This window comes from Odontesthes bonariensis, chromosome 9, assembly GCF_027942865.1.
Source record: "Odontesthes bonariensis isolate fOdoBon6 chromosome 9, fOdoBon6.hap1, whole genome shotgun sequence".
In the NCBI taxonomy this organism is placed as follows: Eukaryota; Metazoa; Chordata; class Actinopteri; order Atheriniformes; family Atherinopsidae; genus Odontesthes; species Odontesthes bonariensis.
Window position 1 is genome coordinate 12,893,311 of NC_134514.1, and position 24,218 is coordinate 12,917,528.

At 39.5% G+C, this 24,218-nt stretch overlaps 1 protein-coding gene across 1 annotated transcript; it reads left to right on the top strand.

The window, feature by feature from the left end:
• Positions 1 to 1,214: 1,214 nt before the first annotated feature.
• rpa1 (replication protein A1) lies at positions 1,215 to 23,854 on the top strand. Its single transcript, XM_075474355.1, has 17 exons — positions 1,215 to 1,343; positions 1,722 to 1,769; positions 2,115 to 2,193; positions 3,711 to 3,819; positions 3,956 to 4,044; positions 4,149 to 4,223; positions 5,375 to 5,489; positions 6,205 to 6,307; positions 6,446 to 6,514; positions 6,832 to 7,024; positions 8,449 to 8,585; positions 9,472 to 9,620; positions 15,301 to 15,430; positions 19,815 to 19,991; positions 20,617 to 20,724; positions 21,008 to 21,094; positions 23,125 to 23,854. Exons 1-17 carry the CDS (start codon positions 1,314 to 1,316, stop codon positions 23,227 to 23,229), a joined length of 1,803 nt encoding a protein of 600 aa, XP_075330470.1. The 5' UTR covers positions 1,215 to 1,313; the 3' UTR covers positions 23,230 to 23,854.
• Positions 23,855 to 24,218: the final 364 nt, after the last annotated feature.

Here is a 24,218-nt window from a genome sequence, read left to right on the forward strand (position 1 = left end):
CAACTAATCTTAGATCCAAGGACTCAGGCCAGCTGGTCCAGTCCAGAGTGATATAGTCCGTTCATCTCCTGTATTACTTTTTACAGTATCTAAGAGCTGATGTTCACTTGGTTTTGGATAATACAAATAAAATAAAGCACAGCACAGAGACTTTCTGCCTTTGTTTGATAGTTTGAAGGATCTTAAGGATGCTTAATGCAGAAAAGTTTATGTGGACATTCTGGATTTTTAAAAGTAATAAAAAAAATCTAATGGATCTCAGGTGTATTCCCAATGCCAATCTCCATCAATCCAAAATCTTTGCACTGGCTTCCAGTCAGTCACAGAATAGATTTTAAAAGTCTGCTGATGGTTTACAAATCCCAGAACGGTTTAGGCCCAAAATACATCTGTGATATGTTCAGAGAATATAAACCCAGCAGAGCTCTTAGATTCAAGGACTCAGGCCAGCTGGTCCAGTCCAGAGTCCAGACTAAACATGGAGAAGCAGCATTTAGCTGTTATGCTGCAAACAAGTGGAACAAACTGCCAGTGGAGATTAAACTTTCACCAAATGTAGACATTTTTAAATCCAGGTTAAAGACATTTATTTTCTCATGTGTCTATGCATGAAATCTGCATGATATCTTTGAACTTATCTAGACTGTTGCTTGTTTTTAAATTCATTTAAATGATTTTATTTGTTTCTCTTTATATTCTTTTATGTTTTTTAATGCTTCTTCCACTCCCTGCTGCAATGCTTTTATTTTATGTAAAGCACTTTGAATTGTTTGTACATGAAATGTGCTATACAAATAAATTTGATTTGATTTGATTTGATAAATCACGTAACACTTGGTCAAATTAATGTCATGAACCTGTTGCCCTCAAATTAGAATTCTGTCATTCTTTCGGAAGTAGTAACATTAAAAATAAAATTAAAAAATAGAGTTAGCTAATGTTTCGTTCACGTCTCAAGTCTCAAGGCATAAATATCGTGTAGTCCATTTTCCCCCAGTTTTAAGTGACTTTGAACGCATCGTGGATGCGCTTGACGTCACTTGTGATTTGGCGCTTAGAAACAAGCGACTGATCTCCGGTCAGTTTCATTGTGCGCACGACGTTGGTGCCATACGGTGCCACAGATTGTAAACTGACGTCAGATCTGTGAACGGAAACGGAAATTCGCAGCACATTCAACACTTGGCGCGAGCGTTGTTACAACCTTTGGCGCCACACAACTCACACTGTCTTCGGTAGTCGTATGTGCTTGTTTGTCTTGCAGATATTTCAGCAAATTGTGATTTTTGTAGCTTAACTGCTTTTTCGGAGCCATGACGAAACTCTCAGAGGGCGCGATAGAGGTAAGGTTTATTTTTGTACCAAAAACTACGAAGCTGAAACGTGATTTTTTAAACTAAAACATGCTGACATTTGATATTACTGTGGGCATTACCCGTCTTTTATTTTAGCCGGGCCAGCCAGCAAGAAGACATTTGTTCTAGTGTTTTTATTTTTTCATCCACAAACACCCAAAACACAACCGTTAGTCAACCCTAGCTTAACGCAATTTTAGCCATTTTTAAGATTTCTGTTGCTGACAATATCATTGTCCAGGATCGATGTTGGTGTCTACACAGACTACATAGGAGCAAGTTAGCTTTGGGAAAATCGTTTCCATTTTAAAAATAAATGTGTGAACTATTTCTTCCTTAAATTAACTCAAATGTTTGTATTTACAGGCACTTGCAAATGGCACCGGTGTCAACGACGCAGCGCTTCAGTTAGTGGTGAGTAACGTTGACAGAAAAGTGATACACCTTTCTTTGTTTAACTTAACTAAATTTTTACTCTCTAATGTGTAAAAGTCCCCTAAACGGCATTTTACTAAACATGTTAAGTCATTACTGGTAGAAAAACATTTAGTTTTATAGCTAATAGTTTGTTCAGTTCAGCTTAAATGTAGATATAGTAAATAACCTCAAAAGCTCACTAATTAATGACTTGGGTCAAGCCACTGACTTTGGGAAATGTCTGGATTTAACTGATGCTTTCACAGGATGCAGTTGTACAAACAATAAGACCTCTTCATTTCTGAATATATTGAACACTGTCAATTGTACGTCACATTATAGAACATTCGCAAGATTGATGGAGGAAATGGGCCATCTCGGTTTCGGGTGATGATGAGTGATGGACGGCACACTTTGTCCTGTAAGTTTTTCTCCTTTCTCCTTGTGTTTTACATATTTACCATGAGTGTGCTGCTAAAATGTTCAATGTACATGTTCATTAATAAACCTGATATTTTAACATGGTTTCCTATACAAAGGTCTTGCATAAATGTTGTGCAAGAGTGTGTGTGTGTATATATTTTTAATTTATTAAACAATATTGACTCGATTGCCAAAACGTCAGGTGGACGGCAGTATGACGGAGATGAAGTGAAGTGGGTTGTCCACTTATCAGACTATTTCCTCTGATTTCATCAGTGTGAATGGGTTAATATGGCTCATCATGTAAAGAACACTAAGGAGTCAAAGACTAAAATCATTAAACATAGTGTTTATTTACTTTTTTTGTAAAGATCAATGTGATCGACATTTAAACTGAATGATAAATGTGAGGAAATTGCAGGTTTTTATTGTCTTTAGTGTTTTTATTTGTCATTTAATCTTGGATAGGTTAAGGGTTTAAAACAGTATATTTTAAGGGAAACCATCGCCTGACAGAACCTTCTCTCCCCTTATCTGAATTTGAATTATTTCCAGTCTCATTTATAAGGAGCCATTTCACAACAGTCACCTCGAGATACTTTAGAGATACAGTTCAATGATCCAACTTATCAAAAAGCTGGACTGCAGAAAATTTTTTTTTTTTCTCCATAAGAACGTGTTGTACAAAAGGTCAATTGGATGTATGTCTGTAATTAGCCAACAGTCCTGTATCAAGAGTAGATTTTCTTAAAGCAAAAGTTTGATTACAGCAACGTTAAAAGCTTATTTTACATAGCTTGTCGACAAAGATAAAATGCTGATATCCAATATGGAATTGTTAATTGGGAAAAGCCCTTTGAAGAGTCTGGCTGGGATAGGGTCTAAAATACAAGTTATTAGATAAGTTGAGGCTATGGATGTCAGCTCGGAGAGCTTGGCGGCTCAAAAGGAGTCTAAACATTAATGAGGTTCTATTGATGCTTTTAAAGCTGCTGTTCTTGATGATATATCAGCAACAGTAGTGGCAAGGATCTAATGAAATTATTTAACTGTTTCTAGACTAATTAGAATGATTTTCTTTCCAGCCTTCTTGAAGGCAGCTTTGAATCAAACCAAGAAACCTGCCTCTTATGACTGATTTCTTTCTTTGTCAGAGGGGTAACATTGCTCAGTGGTTGTGCATATTGAAGCTGTATCAACAGGATCATCAGCCTGTGTAGGAGTAAAGTTTAGGTATGTGCCTTCTGTTGTATTAGAATACGGTACCGAAGAAAACGATCAAGAAATTGATTCTTTAAATAGTTTTTTCTTTTAACTTTAAATTTAGCCACCAATCCTCCTCATTGGCCTGTGGTCCTGTTGCAGCAAGTTGTCTGTTGGACAAGATAAATCAGTATGCTGATCATTAATCAAGTCACTGACTGGCAGAAACTTGGAAAAGAGAGACCTAATATTCAGCAAACTGTTTTTTGTTTTTATTCTTGATTTCTCACATTTTTCTGTGCACATTTGCAGCGTTCATGCTCTCTACCCAGCTGAACTGCATGGCTGAAGAAAACAAACTGGTCCCAAACTGCGTCTGCATTCTCAAGAGGCATGTGACCAATATACTGAAGGATGGGAGGTATGGAGTGTTTCAGACATTTCTTTACTTTGAAGACCTTTTTTGGAGATGCATGTTTACATATTTGGAGCCATCTTTGGAAAGCTACATGTGAATGAACACAAAAGTTATTGGGCTGTGTTCCGTTTCATTGCAGGCGAGTGGTAATCATTTTGGAAATTGATGTCATCAAACCTGCTGAAGAAGTTGCTGGTAGAATAGGAGACCCTACACCTTATACTGAGGGTAAGATTTCAAAAGGCTCATCATTGATAGTTCAGCAGTTGTCGAAATTAAATGTAGTCGCACACTATGAGTCACAACGGGCTAATATGAAGTGCTCCTCGCAGGGCAGAGCAAAGGCCCACAGCCAGCTCCGGTCCCTGAAAACAGACCTCCTCTGCAGCAACAAAATAAAAATGAAGGTAAGTGTAAGCTTTGTTCCCATATTGTGAGAAATAATTCTATGTAGTTGATAAATGACCTCCAGATGGCAGCATTTTTCTGTTGCTGGTCGTAATTTAGGTGACCCACAGCTTCACAGGACACAAATAATTTTGATTGCCCCCTTTAAAGAAATAGGAATTTAAAAAAGGAATACATTTTTAGCTTCCTCAAGCCTTTGTCAAGAGTTTTTGTTTGTTTTGACTCTTGAAATTCTCCCAAACCAGAAATTTGGGCAGTATTCGGTGCTTGGTGTCATGAACAGCTATGCACCAGGTTTGCTGCAGAGCCTTCTCTGCCTATGTAAGACACCTGTTTGTCAGGAGAGTGTGGTGTAGCTCATTGAATAAATCGTTTCATTTTTTAAACTGTCAGGTATTCATGTCAGAGATGAGTGGAGGATCACAGTGTTGCAGATAACTTGCACCGGGAAAGATTTGCAATCCAGCTGTCAGAGAGGTTTTGCTGTCTGCTTGTGTGTGTCATAGCAGGTATTCATCCCCCTAATCTGCAACGTGGGAATTGAGGTTATGGCAACCATCCTCCTCATCATAACAGTCATTGTTCATTTCTCTGTGTGTGCCGCTTGATCTGGGGGCTTAATTACCAGAAGTGCAGTGGTTGGCAAAGTGGCAAGACTTAAGTGGACACTTTGAACTCTAATCCTCCGCGTGAGATGCACACAAATCAAATGTGCAGTCCTTGTTCAAACGGAAAATTTCAAAGTCAGGCAGCGCCACTCTCTAGGGGAAGAGCAGCTCCAGTTTGTTATAGAATTTCACACTCTGCCCTCATTCTGTGAGACGTGAATCATTTTTCTCACCAAAATGCTGGATCACACATCTCCAGTGCGTTTGACTGACAACAGTTTTGTCTCCTGTTCAAGTTTCTCCAGTCTCTCAAGTCAGCAGTGGTACATTTACTCAGTTGATAGTTGTTTTTTTAAAAAAAAAAATTTTTTTGAAGAAACTTCTGTTGCGAAGTGAGATAATTACTGTGATCAAGCAGTTGCAATCCAAAGAAATTGGATTTTGGTAATTTGCTTCTGATGAATAATATATGTGCCTCTCTTATGACTTTTCTCCATCATTGCTCTTGGATCATTTATTTTTTCGTTTCGTTCCTCTAACAGGGAACAGAGGTTTCAACAAAGACTTTGGGAGGAAGGCACCATCTGCTACGCCCATTACTCCAGGGGGCACCTCCAAAGTTGTGCCCATTGCCAGCCTCAACCCCTACCAATCCAAGTGAGTGCATTTCTCGAGCACTGGGAAATGTCAAGAGTCTCTTATTATCAATAGATTACTGTGCACAAAAAAGTGAAAATAAATGGATTACCACAAGTATAAGATGTAGTCTTGAAACAAAAAGGATTTCTATAAATTACATAAGCAAGTACTTCAAGTTTCAGTTATATTATATTTAATATAATAATACTTTTTCCAACCCCAAGAGTGTAGTATTAGTAAGGCTCTGCTGGTAAATGACTGCAGTTGAAGTAGAATTGACATTTGTTTCCAACAATGATGAGACTTTATATCATCTTGCAGATTTTAACAGCAGAGGACTTTCTATTTAAATAAATTGTGAAATTCACCCTGGGGATGAATAAATTATCAATCCATCTATCCATCCATCTAATCTAAAAGTAAATTGCCAAAAACACAGGTGTTACTGATAACATCACTAATGATGACATATGCCTGTGCAGGGTTAATGTTTTTAGCTAAACCTGTGCTTTTCAATCCTAATTGTTTATCAAAATGTTTCTTATGCAAAGGCCTTATACAGAAGAATCAAGTAAACAATGCAGGTTTAGGTTTGTCTCTAAACATTCTGAATGACCACCAGGGGGCAGACTATTAAAGGCACGAGTTAGTTAATGAATGGCTTATTAACATGCATTTATGGACTTGGCGTTCTTCTATAAACATCGAGCACTGACCTGTCACCATCCAACAGGTGGACGATCCGTGCCCGTATAACCAACAAGAGTGGCATTCGCACTTGGAGCAACAGTCGGGGGGATGGCAAACTCTTCTCAATGGAGATTATAGATGAGAGTGTAAGTGCAGTCCAACTATTTATCTATTCTTTTTTGTTTTGTTTTCACAAATCAAACCCAAACATCTCTTGTATTTGAAATCTTGTATTTTCTCTGGCCAGCCTTTTAGTAGTAACCTAATTTTGCTTTTAATTATAGGGAGAGATCCGAGTGACTGGTTTCAACCAAGAGGTAGACAAGTTCTACACTCTGATTGAGGCTGGCAAGGTGAGATTTTTCTCCAGATACTAATTCAGTTTGTTCTAATTACCTGCCAAAACTGTGTTTCAACGTGTTGTTTAAGACCGATTTGGCGGCACACTCTTCCATCAACAGCTGCCAGTACTTTGTGAGTTAAAACCACAGAGACTTTAAATGAGTCATCTGGCTGCAACATACCCGTACAATAAGCAGCTTATGATCATCTGCCAACCTTTGTTGATTTATTTATTGTCTGAAGTCCTATATAGTTTGCACTATTCAGTCATGTAAAATGCCCCGTGGATCTCTGATTAACCTGTGCTTCATCCATCTGTTTGAGCCAGGTCTACTACATCTCTAGGGGCTCTCTGAAGATCGCCAACAAGCAGTACACCTCAGTAAAGAATGATTATGAGATGACACTCAATGGAGAGTCCAGCATCATCCCCTGTGAGGACAGCTGCGATGTTCCTGTGGTGCAGTGCGATTTTGTCTCTATCGGCGATTTGGAGAACAGAGAGAAAGATGCCATTATTGGTAAGGAACTGATCTGCTCCAGGCATTTCTGAACCTTCATCAGAAGTTTCTTGTGTACTGGTGTTTTACCATTGCTTGGCACAGTTTTACTTGACACTGCTGAGGCTGCGGTGATACAGAGACCGGACACACAATTTCCCCTTTTGTGTGTGTGGAGTGGTTTTTGCTGCGAATGAGTTTACAGCAGGCTCTCAGAGCAGAAGGGATCTTTAGGGAGTAATCGTAACACCTGTGAGATCCAGCGTTGTCGGTTGGAGAATTAAGAAAAGCAAATTCTAAATCCATACTTCATAATTCTTCCACATAGTATACATTCCTTGAGCACAGCTTTTGTAATTCATGAACTGGTAGTTGTGTGTGTGGATCATGCTGCCGTCATGCTCACACATGCGGCATCTCACTCAGCAAGCAGGGGTCTGTGCTGTTGCAAAACACAGGCCAGTGTATTGATGACTTATTTGCCCTTCATAATGTTCTGTGCTCCAAAGCACAGGAATCCTTTCATTCTGTCTTCCATAATTCCTAATGTGGAAGTGCACGTGGTATTTGTTTGATGCTGTGAAGCCCAAACATGGTTTAATTACCTTACACACTGTGTTGCAAAAAGCACAAACCACCTAACCAATGCTCAGCTCAGCTTCCCAAGTATCAAATACTAAGCTATTAAAAACTATGTGCATGGTTTGTTGCAAAGGCTTGAGTTGGATATGCTGGGAGGTTGAGATAATTGCAGTGCACAAGCAGAGAGAAAAGTTGTATTATTATACTAATGACTGTAATGGCCTGCATTGCAGATAGACTTTACACCCTATGGCAGAGCTAATGAGAAAACAAGAATCTGCTGTCACTTGTTAAATTAGATGATAGTAAGGTGTGATCTTGTAATTCTTTAAATGAAGACAGCTGCTGTTTGAGTAATTCCTCTCCTGTTTACCAGTCAACATAATTTCTTTCTTTGTTTAATGTTAAATGCAATCAAGTCTCCATTGAGTGGGGATTGACCTGAAAAAATTAGGGATTTGATGATGCTGCTCTTGCACATCTTGTGTTTGCATTAGCCAACATGAGCAGTCTGAGACTGCATATGCTGCACAAAGTCCATTTACAGCTTCCAATCCCTAAGGGTTTAAGAGCCTGGTACACTAGCCAGTAACCGAGAATCACGTGTTTTCAAAAAGGATAAAACTGTGTTTGTGAATGTGTGCAATTGAAATTAAAAGCATAAATTTGATCATTTATTTTTTTCTGGGAGAGCTTTACATGATGAGGAAACCAAACAATTATTTTTCTTTTTTAAAAACAGGATATGACACCATCCAGATACCTGCAGCAAGTCTGTAAATGGAGGATCAGTGTGGTTCTGGACAGGTTAATAAATCCGGTGTCGACTGCTGTGCGTAACAAGGATTTGTTTATCATTACAGATGTTATTGGAGTGTGCAAGACTGTAGACGAAGTGACCCGCTTCACTACCAAGGCCAACCGTGAAGTAACTAAGAGAACGCTAAATCTGATGGACATGTCTGGGAAGCTGGTGACTGTCACGCTGTGGGGAGAGGAAGTGAGTAAAGACTGAAGTGTCTAATGGAGCAGCGGGATTGTGTCTGGAGCTTTTTATGGATATTTAGTTAATACCGTGAAGCTTAAACTCACTAGACTTGCCCTTTTATTTGATTTATTATCTTTTACCTGGGTCATTTCCATTTAACGACTGATGCCAGATTAAGGGTAGAGCACACATTCAAGGTGAGCACTATGATGTGAGTTTGCTTTGATACAGTAGAGTGCAGCAAATGATGCATTTAGTCTTCCTATCTTCAGTTTTCTTGTGAGAATTATATCAGCCGGATTAAAAAGGTTGTTGTCGTCTGCATTTGGTTGTCACACTTCAACAACTGGAGAGCTAAATGCAAAGTGCGCAATATCCTGTCACTATGTGATGAAGTAACTGAAATCCCTCAGTAGATTTCATTATTTTTTTTTATTTTATTACTTCTGGCTCTGGGGGACTGTGATGGGTTCACCATCATTTTCCTTCCTTCTAAAAGGAGCGCCGTGTTCCCTTTTTGTTGGTTTGACAGTACCCCATTTCCAATGGGACTTGATAAAATATCACAAGATGTATAGTTTCTGAAGAACAATGGCAATACCAAATGGCAAAGTGTTGAGATATCGTCCCTTATGTATGAAGGCTTCACACTTCACCCTCCCTTCTCCATCCTAGTTTCTTCTCACCTGCTTATGAAAGTAAAAAGTATCAAAAGTTTCTTAGATTACTTTTTGGAGAAAAAAATAACCATCTTCTTTTTGTTTTTTTCCCCTCCATAGATAAATGGCAAATGTGATCAAGTGCTTTGCTGTAGATGGTTGATCTTAATCTGCGAAAGAAGAGATGAAATAAACAAGTGTAGTTTTAATGCCATTTTTGTTTCTTTGTGTTTTTGCAGGCAGAAAAGTTTGATGGCTCTGGACAGCCCATTGTAGCCATTAAGGGTGCAAAGCTCTCCGACTTTGGAGGCCGGTCGCTTTCTGCGTCCTTCGGCAGCACCCTGATGATCAACCCGGATATCCCCGAGGCATATAAGCTCCGAGGGTGGTAAGTGAGCATTGACAATACAGTCTGGAAAATTGCTCATATATTGTAGCCTTCTTGTACAAAGTGCTTAATATAGTGGTGTTTAACATGGCATAAAAGAGGCTTTTCTTATTTTCTAATTTTATTTTATTTTTTCACCCACTTGAGTTTAGCTTATTCTATGCAGGTAGTGCTGTTGAAATCGTGAGAGCTCATAGGGTTTGTACGGCAGGCTTCCACTGCCTAAATTGGGAGTGCATGCTCTGATTCTCATGATGAAGATTAGCCTTCCCCATTAGCTACAATGTAGGGGGTGCTTTAGAGAAGCCTTACATATAAATGGAAATCATATTTAATCTGTGGAAATGCGTGTTTTTTTTACTCCTAATCGTCTTTCCAACTGAAATTAAATCCAGAGTCATTCCAGTGTGATTATGTTGATTGTAGCATTTCTTTTCCCCCAGTGTGGGTCGTGCTGTTTTGTCTTCACTTGAACACATAGGATTATGTAGAAACTGGCGAAGATGCAAGAGTCTTGAAAAAGAGACTAGTTGTTCGTGTACATGCATTATTTATGCATTTCAGGCTAGTTGCATGAAGAGTAATACAGCCAAAGAGTTATGGGATGATTCCTTAAGGTTTTTCTTTTGTATGTTCTTGCTGTGTAAGAATGAAGCTCTTATGTTCTTTTTGGCCTCATGTGTTGGTTGCTCCTCGATAGATAATAGTGATCGATAAATAGATAGATGAAGTGCTCCTCTCATGGGTCGGGTGAGGGGGCTGTCACTTAACCTTATTACAGCACTGCGACACATGGTCCATCGGCCCTCTTTATAGATTTACCTCCAGCAAGCTGTGTCCGACCACTCCCCTCTGACATGAAGGCAAATGTCTCTTTGTGAGAAGGCATCCTATTCATTCTTTCTTTTTTCCTTCTTATCAATTCTTTTTAATTCTCTTAGAGATAGGAAAATGCTAAATTAAGACCCAGAGTCTCATGCTTTCATCTACCTGCACACCATTAAGTCCCTGTTGCACAGACTTTATTCACTCATTGTGTTCTCTGTGGTTAATGACAGACAGTTGTTTTCTACTTGGAGTCACTTCTCACTTGGACAGCCAGAGATAATGAACCTTAAATCTTTATGTTGGTTTACTCCACTGCAGAAGAGGGGTTGTGCCATGTGGGTCCTCTATGGGCAGTGGGTTCCTGCCGGGTTGCAGGCATCCACTAATGAACAGTTTAAAAGCCATAGATCGGAGGCTAGACCTGACTCATTACTCTCAATTCAAGTCGGTCTGTGTGCGAGTCGAGGCCAAAACAAGATGTAGCGTGTCTGAGGGCTGTAGCACAGTGGTGGACAGGATAGAGAATGCCCTTTTTTGTTGTCTGTGTGTGTGTGTGTGTGTGTGTGTGTGTATATGTATGTGTGTATATATATACACACACACACATGTGTATATAATATGAATATTAGATAGAAAAGTTGGATAGAAAAGGAACCCAACTGCACAGCCGTGGCTGCTGAAACATCACTGCTTTACTCCTGCAGAGGCCTTTTAATTTGATTGTGTTTTGGTGCAGACCTTTGGGACTCCCTGAAATGAATAGTCTATCCTTGGTGGGCTGTCGTCTCACACTAGAGCTAAGTATTTGTGGTGCTGCTCAGCTCTTGCGAGCATGCTCCTATGAAAAGCTGAGTAGTAGCCTTTTAATGCCTCAGCAATTAATCTTGCAGGAAAGAAAATCTAATATCTAATAAGTCTCTAATATTCTTTAATAACAATGTAGTGCTGTGTATAAATAATCTTGGCCTTTGGTTCATTTGGGGTACACAAATGTATGTCTTTCACATCTTTCTGAGATGAATTTCACAAAAGCTGTTAACTGCATGAAGTCTATGGGTTAATCGAACTGCAGATGCAGTTGTCCATTAGGTGGCAACAGCACATTTGTGGATGGTTGTGCTGCCTTTTTCCATACTGTCAGACAGGACAATCCCTTCTTTTTAGTCTTTGTCAGGTTTGTTCTCAATCCTTGATGCTGTCCAGACACTCAATATTATCTTATTCAGTCACAAGTACCAGCTGACATTTTCTCTTGCTTTTTATGACTCGAGGGATTCCACTTCAGACACAGCACATAGTTAGGGCAGTAATTATGTCAGTCCAAAAGCAAACAAACCTATTACATGACTGTTTTACCCAAATATTACACAGTGGCGTATTGATTTCAACAAAGGAGCAAAGAGAATAATTACCAGCTAAATTACGGAGTTATTAGGTGACTTTCATCAGTAAAAGTCCCACTGAATGATTTGAAACGCTATTTGACTACGGTGAAGAATTCTTCCATTGATGAGTACTCAAAGGAAGCTTTCCGTCACCGCTATCAAAGTATATCTTTAGCTGTGACTGAGAGAAAAGCTTTAATTTAATCGGTATTCTGCTGAATCCAGCTCACTTAATTGACAAAACATTAAACCTCTTAGTTTTTTTTAATTTGTACTTTTTGATACAAGATACTTTCACTGCTATTTACTATTATTTAAGTTAATGTGTGGATCTGATTTCTGTGTGTGACGGTAAACCACATATTTGTGCTTTAGTCTCTTGGTTGGAGAAAAATAATAATTTTGAATGCTGTAGGTTCTGTTCTGGACAATTTGTAAAGGACATTTCGCTATTTTCAGATGATTTTGTGTCCAGTCATTAACTGATTAAATCATTCGCAAATTGATGATAAAAATTATAGTAAGCCGATTAATTTAATGGGACTTTCAAAGCCAGTGCCAGTAAAATGGCTCTTACCCATTGGGTCATAATCATCGGACCTCCAGAGGTGTCCCGTGGTGTCTGGCATTGGGACGTTGGCAGTCGAGCCTGTGGATGCTGTAGATTGTGGTGTGGAGCCTTCATTGGTTGGGCAAATCCTGCAGATATGCAGTCTGATTGGGACCTGGGGCATTCGAAGGCCACTTCATCACATTTGGGTTCCTTGAGCAGTTTCTGAGTAGTTTTTTGTGAAGCAGGACACACTCCCCCCCACCCCCCCCCCCCCACCCTTGTCGCAGTTAGTTTGAAAAATTCAGTTGCTGTTTCATTCAGTATGACTGTGGGGAATTATCAGACAGAAATGCATAAACGGGAAAGAAAAAGCGTTACTAATTCTCTCACAGCAGTTGCGTTTCTAAAGCATAAACATTTGTAAACCTCTGGATTTTCTGTGAATGTCCACTCTTTGATTTTGTGTGTTTTACCTCATCCTGGTTTTATTACTGACCTTGTATGGAACAGTTGCACTTATGAGGACCGAAGCTGGGTCCCAATGAGGCAGAATGTCATTTTGGTGGTCCGGATTAGGGTTCAAGGTGTAATTTAATGTTCTGGTTAGGCATAATTTGGTGGTGACTGGATTCAGATGCACGTGCTTCAGGCGTCAACATTCTCGCTTTTCATTCACAAGTGGAGTGACGTCTCACATTGCTGGGTAGAATTCTGGGTCACCTGCTTCGCTTTGCCAGCATAGCTTGCAGTGGAGAATCAGTAATATGATTTGGGCCATAATCAAGTAGTCTTTGACCTGCTGCTAAAATCTAGGTGCATGACACCTCTCTAAGAGCTGTTTTGGTTACAGGAGAGGGACCTACACATTGATATGTTGTGGTTGCCCTTTTTTGTCTTTTTGAATTATCATTATTGCAAATTGCAGCAAGTCTTGCTTCTGACATCACGTCATTCACTACAGATGAAGCGGCTAACAACATGTCACGCACAACATGGACTAATCGTGTTTGTGGTGTGTTTGTCACTCTCAGCTCAGGCATTCGAGTTGTAGCCTGGAGCTGAGAACACTGCTTACTGAGAGTTTTCCCTTCATCCCTTCATGCCTCATCCTCAGAAATGTCTTCTCTCTTGTACTGTCCTTGCTCAGTGACACACTGACATTTGACATGCCTGTGTCATACACATGCAGACCTCCAATCTTCAGGTAGTATTTCTCACTAACACCACTCCACTCTAAGCTGGAATCTGTCCTCTTTCAGTTGACTCTTGCACATTTTCTACCAAAAAATGAACGCTAACTCCTCTCTTCTCCGCTTTCACAATTTTTCATCTAATTTCCATCTTGCTTGCCCTTGAGTGTCTGTATGTTTCCATATTCAGTCTCGTTGAGCATTTTAGATGCTTTTTGGATATGTCGTATTGCATGTGAATAGCAGCCATGTACGTAACACCTTAAATAATTATACATTTTGGATCACCGATCATCATATATTTTTCTGTCTTCTGAGATGTTAAATCATGGTAGAAAAAGGCATCCACGTTATGAAATACCTTTGTACCCAGGTGCAATTAGAGCATATGGATGCAGGTATACTGGTGAGGAAATTGGTGCCACTGAAAAGAATTGCTCACATTTGTCAGCAGAAGTGGGAAATCAGCAAGCCTTTGTGTTGCTCAGGCCACAGTCTGAATTGTTAATGTGGGGATATTTTCAATTAGTCATGCCTCCAAGCAAGGCATGCTGTTCCCATATTTACAATGCGACCTCCCCATTGTGTGGCACTCTGCCTTGTGGCAGATTAGTAAGCCCTGATTTATTTATTTTTCCTCAACATTTACATTAAACCTGCACCCATTTTTCTCTCCTGCCTTGGTTTTCCTCTTCTTCACTTTGTCTTTCCCAAGTTACTGAGAACATTGGTCGAAAATGGGTTTTTGATATCACTGCAACAGCCCCGGCCAGCTCATCTGTCCTTCTGCTGTTGATACATTTCACAAGACTCTTGGGCTTCAATTCTCTCAGATGAGCTATCTCTGAAAAACAAACATATTTTCTGCTGGGGACAAGACGTTTTTTTTTTTTTTTAATTTATTTTTCTCCCTCCTAAGTGGACAGTGTGTGGTTTGATAAAAGCCATTATGTACAATAGACTTTTGTGCCGAATGCATTTGTTCTGGTTGTTGAAACGGAGCATGCTCCAGTCGCTAAGTTAGTCTATTGTGTGAAGTGGAGATATTGGATAATCTTGATGAAAGTCAGATCAGTGTTTTCATTGGTGTATCATCGTGAAAACGAATGTTGACTTTTTATGGCTTTAACAAGGTTCAGTTGTGAGCAATTCTCAGTTTACGTCATTACTACCTCTCGTCAGGGCATTTTTCCATAACTGTATGTGGCAAAAATGCATGTATCTATGCTCTCTATAGCTCCAGAAGAACATAAAAAAAATCTTAAAATACACATCAAGCAATGCCATTTGGGGAGATTTCTTTATGGACTGAAAACTGTTGAGTATATTGTCAATATTTAATCAAATGTTTCACAAATGCATTGGCAAATGGCTGTGGTTTGCCTTTTACATTAAGAAGCTGAAGGGGTAGGTCGATGGATTAGTCATGTTACACTTGAGCTATTTAGATAATGAAATGACGGTCTGTCATTTCAAGTCCTTTCCAAAGACAAAAGGCGAAAAAAAGTTCCCTACTCCTAAAATACGAGGATTTTTTTTTATTGTTCTGGTCCTTTACGGCATTATACCCAATGCTTTGGCTTAGTTGGGCAAATTTAAGCAATATGATGCTCATTTCTAAGTTACTGAACATTTATGTGCTAAATAAATGAACGAAAAGAACAACCAACGTTTTTGTAACTGGTCAAATTGGCAGTCTCTGATATTGACTTTATTTTATGCAGGTATGACCAAGAAGGCCACGCTATGGATGGACAGTCCCTGTCGGAGATGAAAGGTGGCAGTGGGGGAGGAAACACCAACTGGAAGACTCTGTCTGACGTTAAAACCGAGCATCTGGGACACGGAGACAAGGTACACACATGCACAGCTTTGTCTTGACACACTCAAACACTACCAATATGGTAACCCCACATATATTGTTATTCAAGAATGATATTGAAGATATTCAAGGACATGTTTAAAGACCGCTGCTGAATCCCAAATAACAAATATGAAAGGGCTCACAGCCGAGCGGTTTTTATTTATTTATTTATTTTAATCCAAACCACACACTGCAGGTCAGTGTAGTATTCTACTCTCTAGTTTTGTCACCAGCTCTGCTATGAAAAGGTTATTTTTTTTTACCTTACTTTCAGTATGATTAATCTTTATAATCAATAAATCATAAAATAACTGCACCATTAGTTGTGTGTGTGTGCGCTTAAAATGTGCACCCACCAACATTCTTTTATCTCCCACAGCTCATTAATCCCTCTGCATTGTGGGTGTCCCCACAGAGTCCAGGTATATGTTCTTGGTGAAAGTCACATTTATCTCTGGTATTGATTATGAAGATTGCCTGGGCTCTATTCTTTGCTCCCTATAATGAAATGATGGCCCTCTGATAAGTAAAGTAATATGTTTTCTTTAATTCCCTCCTTTTTTCATTTATGCTGTTAAAGGAAATGGTGCTCACAGAAGTGTAAAAATTATCTGGAGCAGATGATGTGACCTGTGCAGAGATCTTAACTTGTGTAATTTAACATAATTTAACACCCACTGCACATTAGGAATCATCACAGTATAAAGACATTCCATCAAGACATGGACAGTTAATGATGCAAGCAATTATGATGGGGCACAAGAACACTTTTGCACTTGCTGTAAAAGACCAGTTAAAGCCAGTGAAGGTGGGAATCTTGAAAATACTTCAAAGTCTCCTATTTCTAGTAAAAGGAAAAGGCTGGAACGAGAGTACCTCGATTAAACTATTGGAAGAATTCTCTTTAAACTTTAGTTAAGTTGTGAATGTGTTTGTTGAACGAGTATTTTGACGTTGGTGTTGTATCATATGGCCCGAGATCCTTTTCTTCTTTTCTTTTTTGTTTCAGTGCACTTAAAGTCACCCTCTGATTAAAAAAGAAATGGCTGATAGGTCCATACATGCGATCAGCCATAACATTATGACACCTACCTGATGTAGAGCGTGCTCTCCTCATCCTGCCAAAAGAGCTCTGACCAGTTTAGGCGTCGTCAAAGAACATCTGGAGGTGTCCTGCAGTGTCTTGTACCATGACCTCAGCAAAAGATCCTTTGGCCCCTGTCAGTTGTGGGGAGGATCTTTGTGTATTGGGCTTGCTTCCCATGGATGCTATCAGATTGATAACTGGATTATTTAGAGGTCAGGGGAACACCTTGTGCTTTTTTAGCCCCCCCTAAGCTGTTCTTTCAAAGCTCAGTGCTGTCCCTCTTTGGAAAGCTGCTCTTTAGGGGAGTAGTGTTGCTATACTGTGTAACTGCGGGGTGTCAAAGGGAAATCCATGTGGGTCCCACTAAAAAGGCATTGACTAGCTTGGGGATGTGGGTGGGTTGTGTTATTATTATTTTGTATCTTCATTCACTGGATGAAGAAAAGGTTTAGAGTCATACTGGAGCCATTTGAATCTACAAGAGCTTTTTCTTTGGCAAAACCTTTTGAAATTTGAAATTTTGAGGAGCGCGCCAGTTTTTAGGGGATTAATAACTTGTGTGACTTTAAGCTGTTATGTTGTTTGGAGGCCTGCATCACTGCTTAAGTAGTTTGTAAATCACACTTTTACAAATCCTGAAATTCTTAGTTTTATCCATGTGATTTGAAGGCACTTGCTCCTCCTCAGCATGGGATGGGACTAGGCTGGATACTGACACGGGAGCTTAGATGAAGCTGTCTTCAAACTTTCCAAACACAGGGGCATGGGGTCAGGCTTCAAAAGAACCCACCAACCAAAGTTTGTTGCAATTAATTGTTTGTGTCATAAAGACTTTGTCACAACTTCAAGTCTCCACATTGCTCCTCTGCCCTTTCTGACAATATGTGGTCACCTTCCTCTTGTTGGCTTGACACTGCTTTTGTAAGAGCCTTTGACAGAGACAAGAAACAAGCCCTCTTCTCCTCCTCCCATTGGTCAATTACACTCTAATTAGAGGCATTTACTTGATTAGACCTCATGAAAAGACTGGAGGTTGACATCTGGATTGTTTTTTTTCGTAAATCAAAATGATCATTAAGTAGTTTAGCCAGCAGGTGTGTTGAAGAAGGATTGTTGCTTATTCTTTTGCCGTCATTTACCACTTGAGAGCTTTTTATTCATCCAAAAATTACACTGAGTTGTCCTATTTGGACAAATCGAATACATGTCATGTATCAGTGCCGCGGTCGGCACCGGGACTGGATAGTGTAGTGATAAGATTGCCACCTTTCGTGTAGGTGACCTGGGTTCAAATTATATTTTAAACAGAGTTACACCTCCACAAACATTCAAAAGAATGTATTTCTCGAATACAACATTAACCCAAAACATATCCACACGTTGTGTGCGTTCTCATCAGTAATAGTCAACAGTAGTTCACAGCAGGTCTAAACATTCACACGTGACGTGCTCTCAAATAAATCAATAACAAAGTAATACTAAAAGCACACTTTGTTTTTAAAAAAAAAAACACAGCAAAAACACAACACAGACATTGTGTGCCCAATGAGATGAACATAGTGAAATATAACACTCATGCGTGTACTCATGCAGTCTCACAGAGCCATAACGTATCCACATTACGCATGATCAACAAAGCTATTTAACCATCTGAACACAGCTATTGGTCTTAGCAGCAGAGTAAAGGACACAACGATATTGCTGCTTACTTGTGTGCACTGCGCAGCTCTCAATTTAAAGGGCAAGACGGCGTGGCTTGGCCTTGAACGCATTTATTATTTCATCAGAAATAACGCTACGCCAGGTTGCCAGGTGCAGGTGTCGCAATGCATCGTCTGACGGCAATTTTTTGGGTGTGCCAGCTGCCTCTTTGGGTGTGCCAGCTCACCCGTGGCTACGACATTGATTCTGAAATCTACATCACTTTCTACATCAAAACTTGCTACATTTCATGGTGCTTTCATCTCGACCTTGTAAACTTAAAAAGCTGTTCACAAATAGCCACAAAGGGTAAAATGTAATTCATTACAGTTTTTTTTTATTTTTTTATTTTTTTTTTTTTATTTACACCTGAAATTACAATATTGGTACTACAGACAGTGATGGACACCCCCCTCCCCTAACATATGTCTTGAGTGTAAATAGTTTTCATGTCAAATTGATTCTGCATTAGTCACAGGTTTTTATTGGCTTGCTATGACACTGATGTGAATGGACACTAATGTACACACACTGATTTTCATCAAGGGCGCTGAGTCGGGGCTGTATGAGTGTGTACAACTTACTTACTGGCCAGAACATCTGGCTTTGACCACATGTTGTGTACGAGAAGAGACCAGATTGATTTTTAGTCTCTGCAAGACTGCTGGCAGCTCAGTCCTGCTGTGTGGAGCTGATGTCTATAGCTCTGTCAAAAATAATAAACTACCTCAATTACATTGCTTGTTTCTTAAAATGATTATTCTGAAAGAAGCAATTAACACTTCAAACACCTTTTTTACCCAAAAATGAACTGAGGGGAATCTTTTCTAACTGAGATTGCACTCAAGGTGTCAACGGAAACGTGGATGTCCTGCACGCCAATCCTTTACAAGCTTGCGTCTGTAAAACGAGACATTGTTTTCCGTGACATTGCTGTGGCTGTCTGTTTGACATCTTTCCAAACTGTGCTTCAGTTTGGGCGTGAAGAGTGTGTTTCCACTGCATACTGCTTGATGCAGGACCCTGTATCAGCTTGTTGGTGTTATTGCAGAGGGTAAATGTTTCTGCAAGGTATGCTTTTTCAAAATGCATCAGTCAGCTGTTCACATGTCTGTGAATTGAGGCATTTCAAGAGTGTTCTTGCTTCGACATTTTCATAAAATGCACAAGCACTTGTCCATGCAACAACGAGGCTTCTGTGTGTAACGGCAGTGTTTGATTGATTTTGGTGTAAAAACATCATTGGTCTTTGTGTCTCTAAAATAGATTAATTCTACTAGTTTCTGTAATGCATCCTGGTGGCTGCTAACATACATCAGGCTTTTAAAGTTTGCTTCACCTTCACACGCTTGCATTTATCTCTGTTAATTCCTTTAGGTAGTTTAATCTGTGTGTCTGCTGTTTGAATGTTTCTTCCTGATTATGCTCAAATGCTGCGAGATTCTCCTGAAATGTTATCTTTAATGTAAATTTTAAGCAGACAACCAAAGGTCTTAAGAGCAGGAAGACTGCATCTGATAAAAATAAAAAAATTTTTGACACTGACCTTTTCTTATATGGATTTTGGGCTACTTCTCCTTTTTTAGGCAGACTACTACACCTGCATAGCTACCATAGTATATCTGCGCAAGGAGAATTGCCTTTATCAAGCGTGCCCAAGCCAGGACTGCAACAAAAAAGTGGTTGACCAGCAGAATGGCATGTACCGCTGTGAGAAGTGTGATAAAGAGTTCCCCAACTTCAAGTACCGCCTCATCCTCTCAGTAAGTGACTCAGCACTGGTCTAAAGCCTCTACCTTTATTTATTTATTTTTTCTTTCTGAATGTGCACTTATATTCACATTACACACCAGCATCTATGCCAATGCACACATTTTAAATGCCTGTTTTTGTGCTTCCACCTGAGTTGATTTATCTCCTCAGGCATCACTTTTTGTTGGGTTAAGTCTTGCAGCTCTCCATACATTACCATCATTTCAAAGAAAGCGCAAGGATGGACAAAAATCCAAACCATTTTTCTTCAGCTTGTATGCGACCATTTTTATTTATTTATATATATTTTTTAATGACAAAAGACGTAGTCAGCAACTGAGCCACAGGAACAAAATAAGCAGCCTTTGTTTTTTGTTTTTTACCGCTCACCAGGTGACATGTGTAGCATAATCTGTGAGTTTGCTTCTAATCTGTGTATGTTTACATGTGATGTGTGCAGCGACGGCGTGTTTTGCCAGGCTCACCGGCAGGATATAAACGGACCACTAACTGTTATAATATATAATATTAAATGATTAGTGCTTTGTTAAAGCTGTATCATACAGTTTATTCATCAACACTTCACAACTCTTTGGCTTGCTATTTACTTTTCCCCTTACCCCCTGTGTTTATCAGGCCAACATTGCAGATTACGGGGACAACCAGTGGGTAACTTGCTTCCAGGAGAGTGCAGAGGCCATCCTGGGCCAGAATGCAGCTTACCTGGGGCAGCTCAAGGACTCGGTGAGACTCTCCTTCAAGAATATAGTAGTTGTCTCAGGAAGAGTGACCAAGGCAGGAGCTAAACCTCCAGCTATGTTGTTGCCAAATATGCACACACATGTACTCGAATAAACAAATGCAAATGAATTAGAAGAATTGTTTTTACTATCCAGTGGCCAGACATGTTATTTTGCACGAGTGTAGAAGAACAAGTTTGATTTATTTATTTATTTATTTTTTATTTTTTTTATTTTTTTTTAATTTTTAAAAAAATAAAAAATGTTATTCTTACATTTGAATTCAGAATGAATCTGCCTTCGATGAAATCTTCCAACAAGCGAACTTCAACACGTTTGTCTTCCGCAGCAGAGTGAAGCTGGAAACGTACAACGTAAGTAAAATAGTCGGGGATTAGCCTGATGAAATGCAAATATACATACGTTTGTCACTGCCTGATGCTCATCTGATGGATCATAGTAATATCATTTAAAAAATAATAAAAATCGGGCTGCTTCAAATCCCTTGAACATCTTTTTTTTCTGTAAGGAAAAAAATATATACATGTTCCATCTGTGTTTCCCCCCTTTGACAATTTTCCCATTCATTAGGAAAACGACCAGTCTTTAATTTCCTCGTCAGATCCACTTCTCACAAAGCTCTGCTCATTTTTTCAGTTGCTTTGTGAGTGATGTGTACGCAGCTTAGCTTCGGTCACTTTTTCCTGTAGGCCTCACAGATAGAGGTTTGTTTTGAGGGAAGCACATAAAAGAATTGATTGGGCTGGGACTTTGAGCAGGAAGTCTGGAGCCAAGCCAAAGGCAGCATCCGCCTCCAACACACAGAAGAGGCCACTGTGTCTATCACAGTCAGCTCGGCATCCTAACTGCCAATGGCACTGCTACAAGCATGTTCTGGCCTCTGTCCCCACTCCCCATATTCCTTCTACAGAGACACCTGCAGCCCCTCTTTCAGCTTTTTTTTTTTCCTTTCAACTCTACAGGCCAGCTTTTGTGCAATACACTCACATGTTGCCATGTGTACAGTGTTAGAAAGACTTGATGTGGGTCAAAGAAAGTCCTGAACAGTTGAGGACCAGCATCCATCGTCTATCACATCGCCACTTAAATTATGACGTGTCCCTTCTGATGAGCTTTATCAGAACGTGTACTCATCTTTTTGATAGAATGATGTTCATGAAGTGAGGAGTACGATTGTACACTCAGGCCATGTGCTCATTTGAGAAGGTTGAGTTTGTTAAATTGAGCTGATTTCTGTATCAAAAACACAATGTAGATGGAAAAGTTATTAAACTTTTAATCATATTATCTCCCCAGTTCTGCAGTTCCAGTCTTAAACACAGATTTTTGGATATGATTTTAAAGCCAACCGTTACATGGCTCACATAATATTTTTGTGTTTGATACTTCCTGCTTGATGTGACCATCGTGAATCATGAGTTTGTTTTTTTTTTTAAATCTGCAGTTTAATCCGTGAGGGTGAAAGTATTAAGTAGTGAAGTGGGCCCGATACCTGTTGTTCTTAGCACTGATGCCTTTCTTACCAAGTGCTCAGCTTATGCATATCTATTTAAAGTTGTTGATGATTAGATATGGATAGATATTATTTTTTTACCAATATTTGGTTTGATTTAGAATGGCTGCCAATATCTCCATCTATTGGATATAAAGGCCTGTACAACACTGGTCCAAAGGTTGAGTGGATGTGTTTTTAGTTGAGCGCTGTGCACCTCTTTATTTTCCAGTTTGAATCAGTTTAGTATCCATAAACTCAGAAGTGTATATATGTTCCATTTGAATATCATCATATCTGATGGATTTCACTCTTTCAGTGATGAAATATGACTGAACACTTGTCTCTGTGGTGGTTGGTCGTGCTTGGATTATATCTCCAAGTTGCATTTTTTTTGTGCCAGTCCAAAGGAAGATGGGTTGCGTCACACCCACTTCAGCAGCAGAGAGTTAATGGAGATAAATTGAGTGTAACCTGTTTAAATGCAGGCTTGAATGGGCCTGAGAGAAATGACCTCCCTGTGTCTAGACAGCTGTGGAGGTGGCGCTAGCTTTTAGAGGCTAAATGGCAACACTGTTCAGATACTTGAATTGTCTCATATGGGAGAATGAAAGATTGATAACAAACTGCATATGAATATTTCATAATACTCAGTAATAAAAAGCTCAAGCATTTTATTTCTTTGGTTTGTATATTGTAGAATACAGTTTCAGCATTGGGGTAATATCACAACCTCACTGGCTCTTTATTGACTCGTGCGTTCACCTTATCCATTCACACCAGTATTGAACAGGGGGAAGTGTGTCTTGTCCGGTGACTCTTGAATGTGGAAGTGAATAAAGGTAAACGGATGATACAAAAATGATTTTTTTTTATTTTTTTCTCTTGCAGGATGAATCCAGGATTAAGGCCACAGTGATGGAAGTGAAGCCTGTCGACCATAAAGACTACAGCAAGAGGCTGATCATGAACATAAGGAAACTGGCTGTCCAGTAAGAACTTGTAAGGGTTGTGCTTCTGTTAGTCATCTTTATTTCTTGTGCAGCCAACAAAAAGATCTAAATGTATTAGTTTTTTCCTATGAAGCATGTGTTCTTTAGTTCCTTATTTCACTTTGGCTGATTGAGTGCTGAAATGACTGCTTTCTTTATGAAATAATGTCTGATGGGCTGATAGTTGAGTTTTCTTTATTGAACGCAAAACCGTGTTCCTCTTTTCTTTTTGTTACTTGAGAAAGCAGAGTAGAGAGTGGGGTCAGTAAGCCATAATAGAAATCCTCACCGTGTGTCTTAAGTCGGCCAGTATTTTGTGCATATGCTCTGGTCTTGTGGGGGAGGTGGCTGCCTTTTAAGCAGAAGACCAGCATAGTTGCGAGCACTCTTCACCCTCTAACGCACTCTAAAAATGTCTGTGCTGGACCTGCACGTCCCTGATAAGAACGTTTACTCTCCCACTCTTTATTTTTTTTTTTTTTTGGCTTCATCTCTCACATACTTGCAAATTTACGCACATGCACAGTGCAAACCAAATGGGAAATGCGTTGTATTATATATAAGTAGACTAAGTGTCTTTGCCTTTCCTCTTTTGTGAATCTTGTAGTCTTTTCTTTTGTGTGTGATGATCCACTGTAAAAATAAAAACGTTTGTTATCAAGCTATTGTCTGTTTTATGATGAATACTTTGCACGTTTTCAAAACTGCATTTATATGAATGATTTCTTAGTTTATGTGCAAACTTCCCAATATCTTAGACTGCTTATAAAAGCAAACATCTGCTTGTGTTAGGAGGTGCAAAATGCCCGGAACATTTATTCAAGGGCAGGCGAAAAATGCCCTCCATCTCCTCAGGGTTAGCTAGATGTGCAACAGATTCCCTGCCAAGTTGACTTTCGTGTTGTATTAAAGCAGAACATCAGTGAGGCAGCACCTTCCCATTTTTCTTCTGATAACATCTTGTTTCTGCTGAGCGCTGCATCTGTTGCCTGC